General features: G+C 37.0%; 2 protein-coding genes and 1 long non-coding RNA gene across 5 annotated transcripts; 1 reads left to right on the forward strand and 2 right to left on the reverse strand.

The window, feature by feature from the left end:
* Positions 1-1,913: 1,913 nt before the first annotated feature.
* LOC147757673 (uncharacterized) lies at positions 1,914-3,772 on the reverse strand. Of its 2 annotated transcripts, none has more exons than XR_015320904.1 (2): positions 3,499-3,772; positions 1,914-2,315 (listed from the first exon to the last, which is right to left on the reverse strand). It is a non-coding gene; the product is annotated as an uncharacterized LOC147757673 (long non-coding RNA). The 2 variants fall into 2 exon arrangements; XR_015320905.1 differs by having other exon boundaries at positions 3,348-3,772.
* A 184-nt stretch (positions 3,773-3,956) lies between these two features.
* On the forward strand, positions 3,957-7,620 carry eIF1 (eukaryotic translation initiation factor eIF1). Its single transcript, XM_022792889.2, has 3 exons — positions 3,957-4,309; positions 6,678-6,905; positions 7,193-7,620. Exons 1-3 carry the CDS (start codon positions 4,244-4,246, stop codon positions 7,235-7,237), a joined length of 339 nt encoding a protein of 112 aa, XP_022648624.1. The 5' UTR covers positions 3,957-4,243; the 3' UTR covers positions 7,238-7,620.
* A 1,057-nt stretch (positions 7,621-8,677) lies between these two features.
* On the reverse strand, positions 8,678-17,280 carry LOC111244702 (pancreatic lipase-related protein 2-like). Of its 2 annotated transcripts, XR_015320902.1 has the most exons (9): positions 17,027-17,280; positions 15,599-15,745; positions 15,255-15,408; positions 13,684-13,791; positions 13,422-13,578; positions 12,779-12,906; positions 11,607-11,700; positions 10,200-10,309; positions 9,622-9,726 (listed from the first exon to the last, which is right to left on the reverse strand). XR_015320902.1 is itself a non-coding variant. In XM_022792038.2 (8 exons), the coding sequence occupies exons 1-8, from the start codon at positions 17,275-17,277 to the stop codon at positions 9,482-9,484; spliced, it is 1,284 nt and encodes a 427-aa protein (XP_022647773.2). In that variant the 5' UTR covers positions 17,278-17,280; the 3' UTR covers positions 8,678-9,481. The 2 variants fall into 2 exon arrangements, 1 of the variants encoding a protein (XP_022647773.2); XM_022792038.2 differs by lacking the exon at positions 10,200-10,309 and having other exon boundaries at positions 8,678-9,726.
* Positions 17,281-17,845: the final 565 nt, after the last annotated feature.

Below are 17,845 nucleotides of genomic sequence, written 5' to 3' on the forward strand. Positions count from 1 at the left end.
ATAATATATATATATAAGAAGCTGCTGTTCTGCAGAAAAAAAAAAGTTGAGCTTGGGCTAAAGAAGATGGGACACAAAACAGTGTTTTGAATACGCACTCTCCTATTACTACTATCGAAACAAAATTAAAGATGCTTTGAGACAGGTGAATGGTAAGGAATACACAGTTTGAGTGCATCTTTAATGTATTACTATCGACACTCTTATTGCAATTGATAAGAAAGAAGAGTACTCTTGGCTGTACGAGTGGTTCACGTAAGTAAGCAAAAATCACAGAAATCAATTTAATTAAGAAAATGCGTATACATTTCCTCTTGGCCTTGTAGAAAGCCTGACTGATTAACCTGTGAAAAGTAAATGGGGTAAGATATCGTGCTGACAGTAGCAAGCGGAGAACAATACAGTAAACAAAGGTGTTGAAAAAACATCGACATACAAATGATAGCGGTGGTGATTAATAAACTGGAGGTGAGGTGAGGTGAGGAAGCTGAACATAAAATGGAGATAAACAGGAAAATTAAAGAAATAGTGGTTGCCTGAAGCTAAACACAGTAAGAGCAACCTTGATATAAGAGGCAACGTAAGACAGATGAAGAAGTTGGAAACATAAGCCACTGTACACTATAATAATACTAATAATATTACTTCAACTGGTAATAAAAATCAACAAAACCAACAATAAATGTTTAATAAATATGTAAATGGCATTGTGACTTGTTCTCTGCGTTTAGTTGGAAAGGACGCACAATAACAATAAGTAAGTGTATTTTGAAATCAACAATTTATTGCTAAGTTAACAAAACCCTTGTTTCATTAAAACTTCAAAAAAAAAAAACGTAAATATCAATTTAAAACGAGCAAATCTAAAAACGCAACGGTTCCGCTTTCTTCTCTGGTTATAATTATATGCATTGACTTTCAAACGATAATTTTTTAGTAAACAAGAAAACGGTGCAGCCTTGTGCGCTTTGCAAGAAACTTGGAACGTGCAATACTTTGTAACCTTCCTTGTAGTCGATGAATGGAGCAGAGTTCAGAAGCCTGGTACGCACTAATTTGTTACAGCTAATTCAGAATAATTGTTCTCTATGTTTTTATTTCGCGGAGCGTGTGTAATTCGTACCTAACATTAATGGTCTGACAATTCTACAAGTGTGTCGTATTTGCCCTTCTAAAATCGACAAAGGAGGCTACCTACTAAGCTCATTCATCGAATACGTACCTAGTACGTATCTAGCTAGAAGTAGTGCGAAATGTGTTACAATTATGCTAGTTTAGATTGCGGAAATACCGTTTCTAAGGAGTCGAAAACCGTCTACCAATGCAGCACTGAATGTCGAATTCGGTTTAAATTAAGCCGAAGTTGTTTTAAGTGACTGAGCGTTTTCTTTGTTATTCATGTAAAATAGGTCTTTTCATAGTTTTTTGTTATACCAAGCCCCTATCATAAAAGAGCATCCTATCGCATCAATATTATAAAAAAAATTATTACAGTACAATAAGCTCTCGGTTAGCAAGACACCTATCGGTGCAAAGTAAATCCCATGAAATTACGCGCATATGCATGCACGATTTAAGCCACTGAAAATTTACCAATTGGCGTACGACACAGTCACTTAAACAACAGATATCAGGTCTCAGTCATTAATTAAGCACAAACAATAAATGCATAATGGGTTTTTGCACATTGAGTTGCATCAAAACAACAAAATCACGATGCTCTGGCCAATTAAATGGTAAAACGACTGCGTAGTTAGTCTAATTTTTTAGGTTTGCCTGTACGGAGGAATTTATAGGAATGAACGGTAGCTTTGTCCCCATTTTCGTTTGTCGATGACGATCATTAATCTTTTGGCAAACAATTCCACTAAAGGTTTCATATCTGTATATATAATTCCAAAAAATCTGCACAGTTTCAATGATTAAAACTTCAGTTTTTATTTACATATGAATAATATTTAAATTACAAGTAAATCTACATAAAACGTATGACTTCTCTCTAGGGGTATATGCTTAAATTTATTATTTAACACACTGCTCATAAAGATAGGGTGTTGATATATTTACGAACTCTACCAAACATTGCATTTCGTATTGTAGCGCATGCTTGCTCAATTGCTCCTTTCAACCTTCCAGTGTCGTCAGTTTTCTTGCGTAAGCTGTACCTTTAAAGCATCATCACATAAAAAGCCATTGGCGTCAAGTATGGAGAACGGGCATTGCATTTTATAGGACATCTTCGTCGAATCCATTTGTTTAGAAGGTTTTCGCTAAGATCAATTTCGACATTTTCATCAAGTCCCTCTGGATTCATACTGAAACATATTCCCGCAAAAAAATTTAAAAAATGGCACCAGCCACTGTACCGTTAAAAAATCGGTTCGATTAAACCCTTGCTGTAGATGTTACTACACCATAACTCCTGGTGAACTTATATAGTGTTCCTGTGAGACATGTGGATTTCCAGTTAGTAAGTGTAATTGACTGTTTAAGTCTTTTGATTCGGGTGTAGCTCTATCGTCCCAAAATATTTTCCCCGAAAACTGTGCGTCCTGTTCATATTTTTCAAAGTTCCGTTCGCAAAATCCTTTTCTTCGGTTTGGATCGTCACCATTGATAAAATATGTTATTGTCACGATGTAACTTTTCTGTTTATAATACCTTGAAATGTGAGAGACGTTTGATATGCTGAAGCCGAGATTACAACTTGGTTGTTTCGTAAACGTTCCGTTATAGTTTTCGACTATTCTTTCTCAAATGATGAATACAAAAAAAAAGCTAGATATTAAAAAAAAGCGTACATGGATTAATGATTAATGTAAGAGTTTGTGGTGTTGCCTACAAGTATACTGAACCGCTTCGAAGGTGACCTTTATCTGATTAATTTTATTCAGGTGTGTATCTGCTTAAAAGTTTCTACATGTTCATATTCCAATAGCATGTCAAAACAAATTATTTTTGCCAAAGATTAACCTTGGTTCATTTATTATTTTTAGCTAATTATTTTCGGAAAAAGAATAATGAGAAGTTACCATTAACCAGTATATATTCTCTAAAACATTTTTCGTTAAAGCGTTTTTCGAATTGCGAAGAATAACTAAGTTTTAGGTTTTTTCATTTGCTTAATGCAAATCTATAACGTAGTTGTATAGAGAATGAATGCACTGATATACCTCTTAGATGGCACCATAAAGATAACTTTCTATGAACATATGTGTTAGCCGACTTTTGGGTGCGATGGAATCATCGCACACCTTACAATCGTGAGCAGTCTTATAATCATACAGATGTGAAAACTTTACGGTTTTTAAAACTATAAATTACAATAAATTGCGTGAAATATTTACGTTATTCACAGGTCGAGATAAATACTTAAGTTATAGATCATGAATTTCCCTGTAAGTGAGCGCATGACTTACGCCTGACATTTCTATATTTCAATAACAATTACTAGGTCACATTTTACATCTACCAGATGTTCGTGCTCTCCGCACTCACAGTACAATAAGAGACCGTTGTCGAAGATGAGAAAGTGAAGTATATGTAGAGCCGTTCATCAAGAGCTAAGTTACAACACTCAGGCAGCTGTATTCTGTTTCTTCCTTCCAATTCGCCGAAGTAGCTCGGTTTACAGGACACTGCTGCACATCTGCCAAGGGCGTCATAAGATACCGCCAGAAATTCAAACTATGGGAGTCTGTGTTTGTCGCCAGTTTAGCGGCGAATTTGAAACTACTCTTATAATTAAATATCAAATAATTTTTTAAATACTATTATTTTACGCAGTCAATAATACAACTTCCGTCTATCGTTATCGACAAAACAAACTCCCGAGAAATAAATTATTCCCTGAGCGATTTGCGTGAGTCATGAAAAAATCAACGACTTGACGTCAGTTTGCCCGCCAAATCGTCGGGAGGTGCAGAAACGTTTGGTCCTAACTCGTGTTGCGACAAATGGTCTGTGCTAGTGAATATCTGGTGTGACTATACGTGCAGCAATCGTTGTGTGAACAGTGGCACATTTAAACACCAAATTTCGGTTTTCAGAGAGAAGTCAGTTGTACGTACAGCGGGCTTGACCCTGAAGCTATTCATTGAGCTCCACAGTGAGCTCCACCGCGTCAAACCAACGAATAGCTTCAGCAATTTTCCGTCAGGCTAATCTCAACATACAGGAAGGAGCCTTCTAGACTCCGACGCAGTTATCAGCAAAACAGCAGGTGAACACAAAAAGCAGGCGCATGTCCGGCATCGAGAACCTCAAGACCTTCGATCCGTTTACGGACGCGGTTCGGGGAGATGACCAGGTTAGTCGAACACCTAATCAGAGCATGAAAATCATGTTATATCAACCGAAGCTTTATTGCTACACATCTATCGTTTTCCGGAAGATATGATGGAATAGATCAGATCGGACCGAATACTGTGTTCTATCTAACGTTTACAGCACTAGTTTCTTGACTTCAGCTAGATCGATTTTTGGGGTGGTTAATCTTAGCGGGATGGCTCCGGCGTAGAGTACAGATGTCTTTCAAACTGTAACGATTGTTGTTTTTACAACATAACAAGGCCAGGCAAAACTTCGATTTTGAACCAAATGCTTATCAGGCAGATAATTCTATTACACGTTGTGCTTGTTTCTAACTGTGAGAATCCTGCGTGGGTCAAATAAGGAGGTAGGGGATTGAAACATAAGGCATTAAAGTGAGTAGGCCTGGTTTCCAGCTTATAACGTAGCAGAGTCGCAGTGAAAGCAGAAGAGAGCAGAGTGCGCTAAGCAGGATTTAGAGATGAACATCTACGACAACAATAATTGGAGCACAAATATTTTCTTTCACAGTACATACGAATACACTAGAGAAGGGATCGATTAATCAGTTACTTGCAGCGAGTCGAACATATTCATAAGCATACATCAGCTTTCTAAACTTAATGACGACTTAACGTAACGAATTCGTCAATTAAATGGTTGTAAAAGGAACTCTAAAAGACATTGCGGCGATGTCCGTTTAATAAAACATTTTGCTGTGGTTTTCTTCCATTAATTTTTATTATATTAATTAAAACAATTTTTATTTTCATCCTACGATGTTAGAATCTATTATCGGTTGATTACTCTCATTTCAGCGGCGATAGTGCTTTACTACTACTGTCCTAATTACATTGTTGGAGAAATCGCTCTTGAAAGTTTACTTGTGCTTAATACAAATAAACCCCTAACGATCTAGATATGGGGACCTTTTACTCAATCGTTTTATCAAACATTCTCTTATATTGGTGCGTCATAATGACGATTGGCGTCCTAAATTCTGTTAAACCTTTAAATTTAAGTGTAATAATATATGAACATTTGCAAGTGATTTAACATTCATTACCCATATAAGAAAGCTTCCACGAAATACTGAGCTCTATATAGAGTATGCCATGAGTCACGTGATTGTTATTGTTTATCTGCACAGAGTGGACAACCGATCGGTCGAAACGACTGACTGAAGTTGCCAATAGGACGCATACATTACAATCTACATTACGGTCTAATCATTTTCAAGTCCCGTGTATGAATTGAGCTTCGATAAGTATTTAGCTCATATATCCCAATGGCTACAATATTCCCAGCGTTCCAACCCCGTCGAATTTTCTTGAATTCGCGTGTTTCCAAAGTGGCATAGATTCGCTGAGTTTTTTTCCTAATCATCTGCTATGGCGTCGTGTTCGTTTTATCCTGAAACTGTTCCAACAGCGTTGTGTGGTTGGTGACATCATCGTAGTGCTGGAAGATCTCCGTCGGCTACAGGGGTACGAGTACACGATTAGCTAGGGATAGCCTGGTTATTTTCCTGTACGACCTGTCTGTTTGTATTGCGTCTTTTGCGCGCACACATACCACGGTCAATCTGGCACTCACCAGCTAGTAATTGTAGGTGTGCAGTTGATTTCTTTTTGTTAGCCGAAATCAATGATCAATGGTAGTGTATTACTTTATTCATTTGTGAACGGGTATTTATTGGCTTACTTGGCCGCTTACAGAACCGCATGTAGTTTCAAAACTATTTGGAGAAGAACTATTGGTATTTTGACTTGCTGTACGGTGTTGCGTGAAAAGCGCATTCTATATCCCTATGCCCTAGGTGGCATCTGAGATATGTTCTCTCTATAATAGTTGCTGTAGCACTTCTTTAGAATTCAGTAGTGATTGTCATCAAGAATATACTATACTGCTTTTGTTTTTATTGATGTTAAGGTAAAGTGGATTGGAACCATCAATATGTATGCTTTCCTAGAGGGCATTTGAAACGTGTGGCTATTATCCATACAAAGCTATTTATAGATATTATATGATCAAACATTATATCTGTTCTTATAAACACCTCGCTCCACTCATCAAATTTCTGTGATAGCGCCGAATCCGAACTGCGGTATGTATGTCTAAGCGCGACGGCGAACGAACCTGTTGACGATAACGATGTTATATAAAGAAAACATGGGCAATCTTTTTTATTGGATTGTATTCAGATACAATAAAAAAGATTCATATAATTATACTAGTATTCCACAAGATAGTGCTTTTTTTTTATTTCATAATGTTTTTATCCTCATAAAAATAAATCTCACCCGTACTGACTCATATACATTAATCTTCGTGTCTGCATCTACTTGTTTTATGTTTAATAATAGGTTGTGGTCCAGGACGGGCTGATCCATATCCGGATCCAGCAGCGCAACGGACGAAAGACACTGACTACAGTGCAGGGAATTGCTGAAGACTTCGACAAAAAGAAAATTGTCCGTGCCTGCAAAAAGGACTTTGCTTGCAACGGAACTGTTGTAGAGCATCCGGAGTACGGTGAGGTCCTGCAACTTCAGGGTGATCAGCGTAATAACATCTACCAGTTCCTAACGAAGGTAACTTAGAGCACCTTGATATTACACAATGACTCTAATCGGTTGGATGATACTACGCAATTTACAGCACGACACATGTGGGCCTATGAAAGCCATGCCCAACCCGAACAGACCCCTTAGTTGGTTTACATAGGAAGCCTCAAAAGGCTGTATATAATATATTAATAATAAAATAATTGACAATAGGAAGGTATTTACAGAAAATAAAACAATGATGTCTACCGGTTTGATCTTTCACATCAAGTAAGTTCATTGTTGCCTTCATTACATTCTGTCTGTGTGATTAGGTCGGTATCGCTAAACCCGAACAGCTCAAAGTACACGGCTTCTAAGTTATCCTCCAAGGGCCCTCGCTGCCAGTGTCTATCTGGAAGCTGCTTTCCCTTTCCGCGATTTCTACCCGCCTCAGCTCACACAGCAACATGGTGAGAGTGACGGTCAGAGAAGACGCCAGTCAGAGGTGGATGCTCTACCGCCGAGTTGGATAGGAGTGGTTAAAAAAAGCTAGACTAACAAAGGATTAAATGAACGATAACAATAACAATTGTCATCATCAAGTAAAATATACACACCAGTAACAACTACAATTTAATAAAAAGAACAGCTACAAAACAGCCATGTGTTGAAGAGATCATCTCCCACCTTCAGAAGAAGGTATCATTACGAGAAGAAACATGTCAAATAAACCATGAAGATAATAAACAACATTCTGATAGATTTTGACCTTTTATTTATAATACTCGTGGACTATTCGTGCATATAGCACACAATGATTGCAAGTGTTGATCAGTACAATTTATTTTTTATGCTAGTTGCTTGTGGGATCTACCTGAGCGGGGTGTAGATAACAAATAAAAAAAAAAAATGAATATTGGATTTATTTGTTATCTGAGAATTATGCAAACAATAAACATTTCATTTATTGATAACGTCCGCTAGACGCTTAGACGCATAAACCTATGAAGCTTCGCTGGAAGGAAGTCTTGTGGTGAGAATACTCATTTAGAACGGTCTCAATCGTACTGTCAGCAAAATGGAATGTATATTACTTGCCTCGTGTAAATTCGGACAGTGTCCCTTTATCACATCAAGTATCCGATATCCTTACTACAAAAATCTAATTCTAGAACACGATAACTAATTTTGAAAGAAAATGGTGCGCTTGGAAAAAAAATCGGATAATGACTAGCTTTCACTAAAAATTAGCAAATTATCAAATTTTTCAAGATAGAAAGTAATCTTTCTGGCCGAAATCAACGGTCTACGTTAATTTCTGTCTCCATGCAGTTTCCGAAAAATCCAAGGTGATGCAAAGCGAAAGATTTTTATTTTAATAGGGTTTATATGTAAGGGTAATTTATCTAGATAATGCGAGTGTCATTTCTGGTAATTTTATATTTTTCGTACATCGAATAGTGTCTGTTTTCGAGAAGAGTATAAATTGCGTAGCGGGTTCTCTTGATAAGCTCCACATTGTTTTTGCGCCGTCGGACTTTTCAGCCGTTTTAAACTTCTGTAATTTGGACTTTTAACGTTAGTTGAAAATTTTATTTCTGTAATTCTTGTGTGTGCAGAACACATTTGAACGACACTGTGACGAGTTTACACGCACCAATGTCGCTTTGCACACAGCTACTGTTAAAACTGTTTTGGAGAAACAATTGCCTGGTTTAAATTTAGCACTGAAACTGTAACGGTATCTAACGAAGGTTATGTAGAATAAGCATATCTGCCTGCCATTTTTTATTAGGCACAAGGTTTCAATAGTCGCCTTGCGTGTAACGCTCTGTCGATGCCAAGTATCTAATTTATACGAGGCTCTTATGTAATTCTGTTTTAGATAATTGTCTAATGGAGTTTCTAATGCCTTTTAGCGTCCGTTTGACACCAATTGGTTATAATTATAATAATAACACCAATAATATATTATATTGTTATTATATAACAATATAATAACAATAATATATATAACAATATAATAATAACACCAAGATGGTTATAATTTCGTAACACGAAACATTGCTTCGTTTAGGTTTGGTAGAATTTTGTTATGCTTATCTGAACGCGATCACGAGGACGTGTAAGGTTTATTAATCGAGCATTAAATTACGACTATGAACTAATAGGGTTATCGATTATTATTTATTTTATTATTAATAACATTTATATAGTTATAGTATTATATGAATATTATAACTTCTAATCCCTTTATGATGTTTACCAAAATTGTCTGAGTCATGTGTCATAGTTCTGGTGATATTTAGTCAGCGATAAAGTTCCGTGTATTCTTGCATCAACAACCATAACGGCAGATACGATGAAATAAGAAAATGTATTCCATTTAAGGTTTTTTTTTACTTGCATGTGTGGCACTTGTTTGCTGCGGAGCGCCGTCAAGAACATGCATTCTAATTGAGTTAAGCTGAAATTGAATCTTTCAGGCGAACGGTTCATTTTATGTACGGTCAATACTCACGTGTTGTTTTCATTGATTCAAAGCAATAACCACTTAAAGCAAACACACCAAAACACACCAAATGATATTCGTTGTTTTATCCATTTATCAGTTGCCAACTTCACATACAGTAAGGTGGTTTCTGTGTCACTTCAAAAAATTGTACGCCACGTGGAGTGGAAGTAGGATTTAAGTCGAGGTTTATCGGTAAAAATAACTGGTCGCTATTTCGAACACAGCGTTGTTCAAGGTACTCTTTGCGACCTCCTTTACATCCGTAGGACGCGAACAGGCACTCTGTTGATGAAGATAACGCTGCCGCCAAGTACTGGTAGGCGCGTTTGTGGCTGCATAACTTGACATCGTCTACAAGGTGTAAGGAAAAACGTTTTTTTTTTAGTTTTTTTCTTGTCACTAATTATTAATGCATGTGTCTCTGCAATTCGTCGTAAACAATTTATCGTCCAGCTATTTGGCCCCAACAATTTGGCGTCCGTTTCTTCTCTTCCAAAGATTTTTACTTATTTATCGTTAAAAATTCTCATCCAAGACCTACCTAAATCAGTCCCGGAGTCAAGTACAACTACCTTCGTAAATATTTGAAAAAACTTCGCACTACGATGTAAAGAGGGCTGACTAGCTTTGCTGCATACCCTACTGCTTGCATCGGTTGGCTCGACTTAACGGTAGAGTATACAAGTTGAGCTGAAGGTGAAGCTGGTACTAAGATGTGAAGCTATAATAATACCAAATGTGATAATATTCATATATAAATATTTCCTGTATATTTAGCGAACAAATATCTCATTTTCAGACGATGTTTAACCGTCATATAATACCTTGCATCCTAGCCCGAAGATGTTTCTCCAGTTTTTTGGATAGGATGTCCGTTTACATCTAATAGTGCGTATCTCACCATTTGGTTCACCAGCCTGTATTATTTAGGTGACTAGAAAGTGAGGCAGATTAAAGAAATGATTTCAAACGAGTAAATAACGCGGAATAAATATCTGAAGCAAACTGAAGAAAAAGCAAAACGGTACATCAAAGAGGAAATAAGAGAAACGGCCGTTTCGAAGCAAAGGGAAATGGAAGACAAATGTTGATCAGGACGGAATAGAGAGAGAAACTGGTCGAAGAGGTATTTATGTGCTGAGTGATCGCTTACTAGAGTTTTCCCGTTTATCTCGGGTTGCATCCATCTCGTACTTATCTAATCATAATTATTACAGAGGTTTCATCACAGCGACAGCGTAAGTTGTACTCAACAGTTACCTCAATGCTATTAAACGTCAAATTTAGTGGATTCTAGTCGCATCTTCTTGTAGGAAATAATAATAATAGGATTAAAATAAGCTTATGCCAAACCACCATGCCTTAAAGGCTTTCATAACTCCAGGAAGTTAATGGAATAACAAGAAAAAACCTGAAGTTTGTGTACCAAATAAATTATATGAAACAGATAGGCAACAGAACATTTCGATAAATAGATTCGGTTATACATATAAAGGGTTACCGAGTAGAGCCATATTGCAAGTAGCACGATAAGAAGACTTCGAAATCATTGCGGTAAAAATTAGCTAAGAAAGAGAAAGCATGAGCTGTGAAAACAGTTTCTTGTAAAATTATAGCAGTACTACGCACCGCTTTAGGCAAGACGTAATGTTTTTTGTGTGCAATTTCGGCTACTCATTTAGCAAGGTTCAAAAATCACTGGCGTTACTTAAGAAGTAGTTCAGAGTAGCATATGAAGCGTTTGATGCGAGGCGTTTAATGCAGGTGAACGTGTCAGTGTCGGTGGCATTTGTATTTGAAATTAGTAAAACATGGCCTAAAATAACAACGGAGTAATGTATAAAAAATAAGATGTTTTGAAAACTGTTCCCCAGGGCTCAAGGCTACGAGTGAAAAGCTTGTCTTGAAAACTGTTTCCCAAGGCTCGAGGCTATGAGTGAAAAGCTAAGTCTATGTGATAAGGAGTGTTCTACAGTGACTACTTTGTGCACGCCATGTACTGGCGTTGTTATCAATTCTGAAACACGCAGAAGTTAATGGTTCGACCATTGTAATATCGAATAGACATGATGGTCAACGTAGGGTAGTAAATCAATGGCAATTCGCAGAATTATGTAAAAGCAATGGGTCGGATGAAGGTTTGAGTGAATAAATAAACTGGATTGAAAATAAAATGAAAGTTGGTTAAGTAAGCTATCAAATTATCTTTTTGAGACTTAAAGCATCAGTACCCTCATTGCTGCATCCAGGTTGCCTCCTTCCACCGTTAGGGTAAAGATCAAGATGCCCGATCGGCCGTACCACACCTACTTTACCTCGTAACGCCTGCAACGAATACCAAAAAGCCCATCTTAGATCATTTCTGAAACCGTTGAAGAATTTCGTTAGAAAGGGGTAATAATATAATGAATTAACCTATTTATATTCCATGAAAATTGATCGCAGTTTTTGCTCCAGATCGATACTTTACATTATTGTCTGTTTTCATATGGTTTCTGAAAACTTAAGGGCTATTTTTATATAGCCGGAAGATCCTCAATAGGTGTTAGATATAAAGGACTCGAAAATAATATAAGAAATAATAATATAACGAAAGTCATTTTTGAGAAATTATTGTTTCAGAGAGAAAAAGTGTCAATTCCTTAGTATTAGCTATGTCGTTCAGATAAGCTGTATTAATAACTTTGCACCTTTATGCATCTTTTGATTTACTTAAGCCCTTGCGTTTTTTAAATACAAGAGTCGCACTGTTAGCCTACTAGCGTTTCAAATTTAATTCTGCAGGAATGTTTTGTGTGTAAGTAACTTAAGCAAGTGGCACTTGAACATGCTTATATCAATTAATGTCAACTGACGCACAGTTACTATTTAAACGGTATTTGTGGGCTTAAGAAGAAATATTTTGGAAAAAGGAAGTAATTTAGGTTCGGAATTGGAATTGTAATGGCGGTGAATGGTGGTTTAAAACTAGAATGACCACTATAAGGTACGTTTCTTGCACACGGAGAAAAATTGGTTGAGATGTCTCTTTCTACGTAAGAGCAGTACCATATATACATATATGGTATATATATATATGCTATATATATATATATATATGGCACTGCTCCTGTAGCCAAGCTCTTGTTGAGTACAGAATATTTTGTTCATTCATTGTTGATTTAAGCGTAATTAAACTAAGTATTAATTTGAGTACCCAAAATGTGCAGCTTAGGGCTCGCTAAATTTAGGCGACCTAGATAAGGATCGACTGATGAAAACTGTTCTATTTATTGCGGTTTATTTTAGGCAAAGCCACTGCCTGCAACAGGAGTTTCATGCTAGTAGTTGATATACTTCTCATACTTTTGTAAAGCCTGAGTGTAGCCAAGACGTGCGGGAGGGGTGCCTAGAAAGTGCTTACCATGCCTTCGGGACTTCGTACGGCGGCCGCGTTTGGAGCCGAAGTATGGACAACATCAACAAAAAGTGCTGTTGATTTGTCAATGGTGTTATTGTATTCCTCAAATAGTAGACTCATCGGATCAAGCGCTGCGTTACAAACATGAAAAATAGCTGCACATTAATAAGTTCGTAACAAAATGGGTAAAGAAGTAGGATAATAATTCTTAGGCAGAATTTTTATTATAGGCATATTGTATTCATAGGCAGAATTGCCTATGATATTTTTAAAGCGCCCTTAGATAATCATCATGCTTTGAACCTTTTACTTCACCAAAGAAATTTAAGTGGTAATGTAGCTTTCGAGTCCGCTGTGATTGGTGGTTAGTAAAAATCATAGAGTTCAATGAATAACCGGAGCAGCTTCAGTGCGTATCGTTGCTCAATCTGTTTTAATCGAACCGGTTTACGATATTACTTCGCTTTATTTAAGAGCGCTACCTTTAAAAAAAGTAGCGCTCTTAGTAGTAGTAGTAGTAGTAAGGTTGATTGTGTTATTAAAAATAACACAGTCAATTTTACAAGGCTTATTTCGTAATTAGTAATGAAACCTATAGGTTCGCTTATAGGACATCATGTAAATGCGAACGAAACCCTATACCAACCAGTAACACGGCCAATGGCAAGTCCTGTGAGTTTCACGAAATACTCCGAGAAAGGCTTCGCCATCTGCGCTCCCAGTCCGTGCCCAATGAAGTGTATGTATTCTGACTTCATTACAAACGAAAAATCTTCCATAAGATTTTGTAGAAGCACGGCAATCTGAAATAAATTATTGGAATAAATGTGAATAAAGTGAAACATTATAGATACGATACAATAGTATCTAGCATTTAGAGCAACTTTTAAATTTTCTTCAGAGTCTACCTGTCGTCCAACAATCTCAGTGTTAACCACAGCTTGAGCGTAAGCTGCAGAGCCATCGATCGTTCGAAATGAGCCTCTCCAATCGACTATTATGCACGCTCGATCGTCCTGTGCAGAAGTACAAATGTTTCGTTAACCTTTAATAATGTAATAAAATAACATGTATTTTTCATTTTATTTGGGTTAGAGACTCATTCGACAGTAATCCAACAGCTAACATTTACTGGTATCAGCGATGCTCAGTTGTGCCATTAATTCGAGTGATGTGCTACGGCACCACTTTGGTCATGAGACCACTGTTAGTATTTAAAGGACAATTAATTTCTTTCACCTCTGGCCGACTCTCAGATATCTATTCTACATCAAACTTTGGTGCCGCTGTTTTCTCATTGCTCCAAAAATAGCTGGATGGCTATTGCTTGCCGTATATTAGGTATATTTATATAAGATAAGAAATAATATAGTTGATGAAAAATAGCTGAAGACTCGTCGTCATTTTACCCATGTTGCAATTGCCTCAAAGAGTTTAAAACAGACCTCGAGTATGAGCCACTCATAGAGATTAGCTCAAACAAAAAGAACACGGGACAGGTGCCAACAATGTTCCCAGGTCTAGTCATGATGCGAAAGAAGATTGGAAAAGAAATCTGAAAATGCCAAATGGCTTCCCGAACTTAATGCGCTCGACAATCGTTGGATTTCAAGATTATCAGGTACTTTTCCTTCAGATGCAATATACACAGTCACATATTTCGTGCATGCTTCTTAACAACTAAGTGTTTAAAGTACATCATGTACTTTACAAAGTTCAAGTATGTGGCATCATTTTGGCCCTATTTTAACAAAAAGCTTTTGCATTGTGCTACATACTAATTAGAGAAATCTACCACGACGAGTAATTACAAAATGTTTTACCTCGCGGCTATCTAATTCATTGCTTTGAGGTGCACAAAAGTCTTGAGAACGAGTTCATGTGTCAGTCGTGAGGCGTCACAAAGATATTCTTCCCTATTTAACTTATTTCAGGATAGCAATGGAATTAGAATCCCCTGAAGTGACTTAGCGTTCCGGCTGTTATAAATAACCAGTTTTTGGGTGGAACGAAGAAGTGCAGTAAAACGTATTTGGAAAATGCAAGCAACCAAATTTAATAACGAATGACACAGACAAAAAAGCACAATCTGTCTGACGCGCACTAATAACAAATATAATGTAATATAATACAATATATAACGCAATAACAAACTAAAAAGTGTGGTGAATGAGTGAATAAAATGCTGTTTTTTATATAGTAAACGGCCACTGCTGCGTAACGATTAGGAAAGCGACGAATTATTAGCCCCAAGCGTCATGTAGTCGTAAAAGAACATTGTTACGCTTCTCCTGCTAAACTTCAGCTTTGATCTTTGTTAATACTTATTTGGCTAGTTGGTTAAGTCAAACTAACAGGACTCTAACTAGCTAAACAGAAGCAAAAATATCGAGCGCGGGACGAAAAGACAAACGTCTATAACATATACTTTCATAGAAATAATAGTCATTTTGGTGTTGCTGACGGAAACGTTGCTTACGATCGAAAGGATGCTATTTTTAACGCGAACAGGCCATCCGTGTGGAGAGTCACCAAAATCATGCACAAGTATATAAATACGGGTCGGTTTGTAGATCACCCCAAATGCGTTCGACAAGTCATAATAGGTCAGCGGCATGCCTTCTATGTTGTCCCTACAGAAAAACGCGAACGGGGTACCTCTATCAGTACATCTATGAGCGACGCTGTGCAAAAAGTCAATTGCACTATATTGACTATGCTTGATCCATTGCGATAGATAAGTAGAAATAGTGTCAGTTCATGTAGTTACTTGGGATAGTATGTTCAACATTTGTTAGAACCTTCGTAATAACTTAAAATTACCTTATATGAAGCATAAAACTGCTGTTAATGTAAGCCGGATTCTGAACAGCCAACCCGATATAGCTAAAGGTACCAGTGCATGCATTAAAACAATCCAGTTCTTCAAAGCATGTATCTCCTGCACAGTCCTGTACATTCGGTTTAGAACTGGAATCGTGAAATAATACATATACTTATTGTATAATTGTATAATACATGTACTTATTGTATTTGGAATATTTATATACTTAACTTACACTTAATTGAATATTATGCGCAGCATTCATTCCATAGGTTTCAAATAAATGGCCTGTTCTGCCTTCGAGTTGAGCTAGATTTTTTACTAGCTGTTCAATTGACAAACCTTGCTGATTTTAGCTACTTCGCAGGTAATAAAGACAAAGTTTTACAGATTAAAACATACAAAGCTCTTACAGATTAAAACATACACTAAAATATATTAAAGCTGTTGCACTTCCATACGTTGTGGATAGTTCCTTGAACATTTTCGAGATAACAAGAATAATCGAGCTGAAAATATAAAATTCTATGACTATGTACATTTCGCTGAGTATACACGCTAGCGTGCTGTGTAAGCCGATGTTAGTAATTGGTATATTTCCGCATTTCTATTGTCGACACCATTTCAGATCTATCATTTGAATACGGAATATATATTCCTTATATAAAGTATCGTATTTTAGGTGATCCTGATAAAATTTACTCGCATAACCTATCAAAGGGAGATAATATTCTTTCGTCTAAGGGTAGAAAATACCAAAGTTTCATTCACATCTCTAGTGGTATGTTTTACTTGAAAATCTGGTTTCACTAGCACCAGTCCTGATCTTCATCAAGTAGTAATGAAGTCGGTCGAAAGGATACTTTTCGAACATTTCCTGGAGGTGCGTATGAACTGCGCAAAAGCCGCTAGTGAACGTCGTTTTACTGCCTGCGGTCATAAGCCTTTCCTTAACATTCCCTAATGTTGTGCATTCAGCGAGGGACTGATAAATATCGTTCTTACGACCTTACGATCACAGAGCACTTCTCGTATAGCTTTCTCTGTTCTGTCTAGCTGACCGTTATCCCGTTAGTGCCAGCATGACGTAGAACAAAGCCGCTCCCCGATCTATTGATCTGTGCTTAGACGTGTAGTAAGAAATGGCAGAAAGAGTGACTAGCCGTACGCGAGCACGGCTAATCACTCTTTCTGCCATTCTCCCACGATTCTCTCGCGCTCTGGGGTCGTGGATGTTAAGGAAAATCCGGGCTTACCAAGCGCAAACTTCAGCAGTTTTAAATCATTATTTGAAAAAAAAATGTATATATACATATACATACTCTCAAATTGAAAGAAAGTGAGGTTACTAAGCTATTTAATGCAATTTGATGTTACCAGCGTTGGACTCCATAAAATTGAATCTAGTTTTCGATACGCATCGCTACCTTTTTTGGTGAACCCAAGCGACACAACTTGCGATATCCTGAACTAGATTTCTTGGTTTATCGTTTGAATGAGAGAGCTCTCTGAAGTTTCTTTCGCCTTCAAAGTGGAACTTTTTAGCCAACAACCCACATGCACCTAAACACAGTAGGACTATCTTGAACACTTCCATATCCACCACGACCACTTTTCTAAGATAAATTGAAAACGGTATTAGTTCATGAGTAACTATACGTTGGCTATACCCTAGCATACGTAGGATAAACTGCTTAAGCTAAATGAGTAAAAGAGGTCTGTTTAGGATGAATTGTTTATACTTCTACAGCGTTTGTAAACAAACGTTAATTACCAATGCGTAAGTTTCTTTTAATCCTTGAAACAGATTACCCTATACGAATATTTAAGACATGAAGATAAATTAAATGTGACTGTTCATCGAACAAATCAACCCAAAACGAAGTCTACGCTGGCTTGTTTGATCTCAAAATTGTCTACACTGACTGTTTGAAAATAACGAAGGAAAACTGAACCGTCTGTAATGTTCTAAGTAACTCTTCGATCCACTTAGAAAGTTTTTTAGCAAGTCCTTTGAGTTTTTAAGCTTGTGACATTTTACTCTTACTATGTCAGGTCTTGTTGAATAAACCGACACTTCGCGAAATCTTTATCGCGAAGAATTTGCCGAACAGCTGTTCACAATGACAGCAGCAATAGATACTCTGATTCGAGATGTGATACGAACTTGCTTCTATGAGGGCATAACGCGTAACAGGCTTCAGAGACACACGCGTTGATGTAACCAGCATGCAGAAATCAATCAA

The sequence above is a fragment of the Varroa destructor genome, unplaced genomic scaffold (genome assembly GCF_002443255.2).
Source record: "Varroa destructor unplaced genomic scaffold, Vdes_3.0 BEIS01000002.1, whole genome shotgun sequence".
NCBI classification, from domain to species: domain Eukaryota; kingdom Metazoa; phylum Arthropoda; class Arachnida; order Mesostigmata; family Varroidae; genus Varroa; species Varroa destructor.

Excerpts from the sequence above, each read along its gene's own strand:
- LOC111244702 (XM_022792038.2), bottom strand. The coding sequence starts at position 17,277 with ATGCTAGGGTATAGCCAACGTATAGTTACTCATGAACTAATACCGTTT. Across the intron at positions 13,579-13,683 it reads CTGAGATTGTTGGACGACAG|ATTGCCGTGCTTCTACAAAA; the intron begins GTAGACTCTGAA and ends AATTTATTTCAG. Across the intron at positions 11,701-12,778 it reads TACGAAGTCCCGAAGGCATG|GCGTTACGAGGTAAAGTAGG; the intron begins GTAAGCACTTTC and ends TATTCGTTGCAG.
- eIF1 (XM_022792889.2), top strand. The coding sequence starts at position 4,244 with ATGTCCGGCATCGAGAACCTCAAGACCTTCGATCCGTTTACGGACGCG. Across the intron at positions 4,310-6,677 it reads CGGTTCGGGGAGATGACCAG|GTTGTGGTCCAGGACGGGCT; the intron begins GTTAGTCGAACA and ends GTTTAATAATAG. Across the intron at positions 6,906-7,192 it reads TCTACCAGTTCCTAACGAAG|GTCGGTATCGCTAAACCCGA; the intron begins GTAACTTAGAGC and ends CTGTGTGATTAG.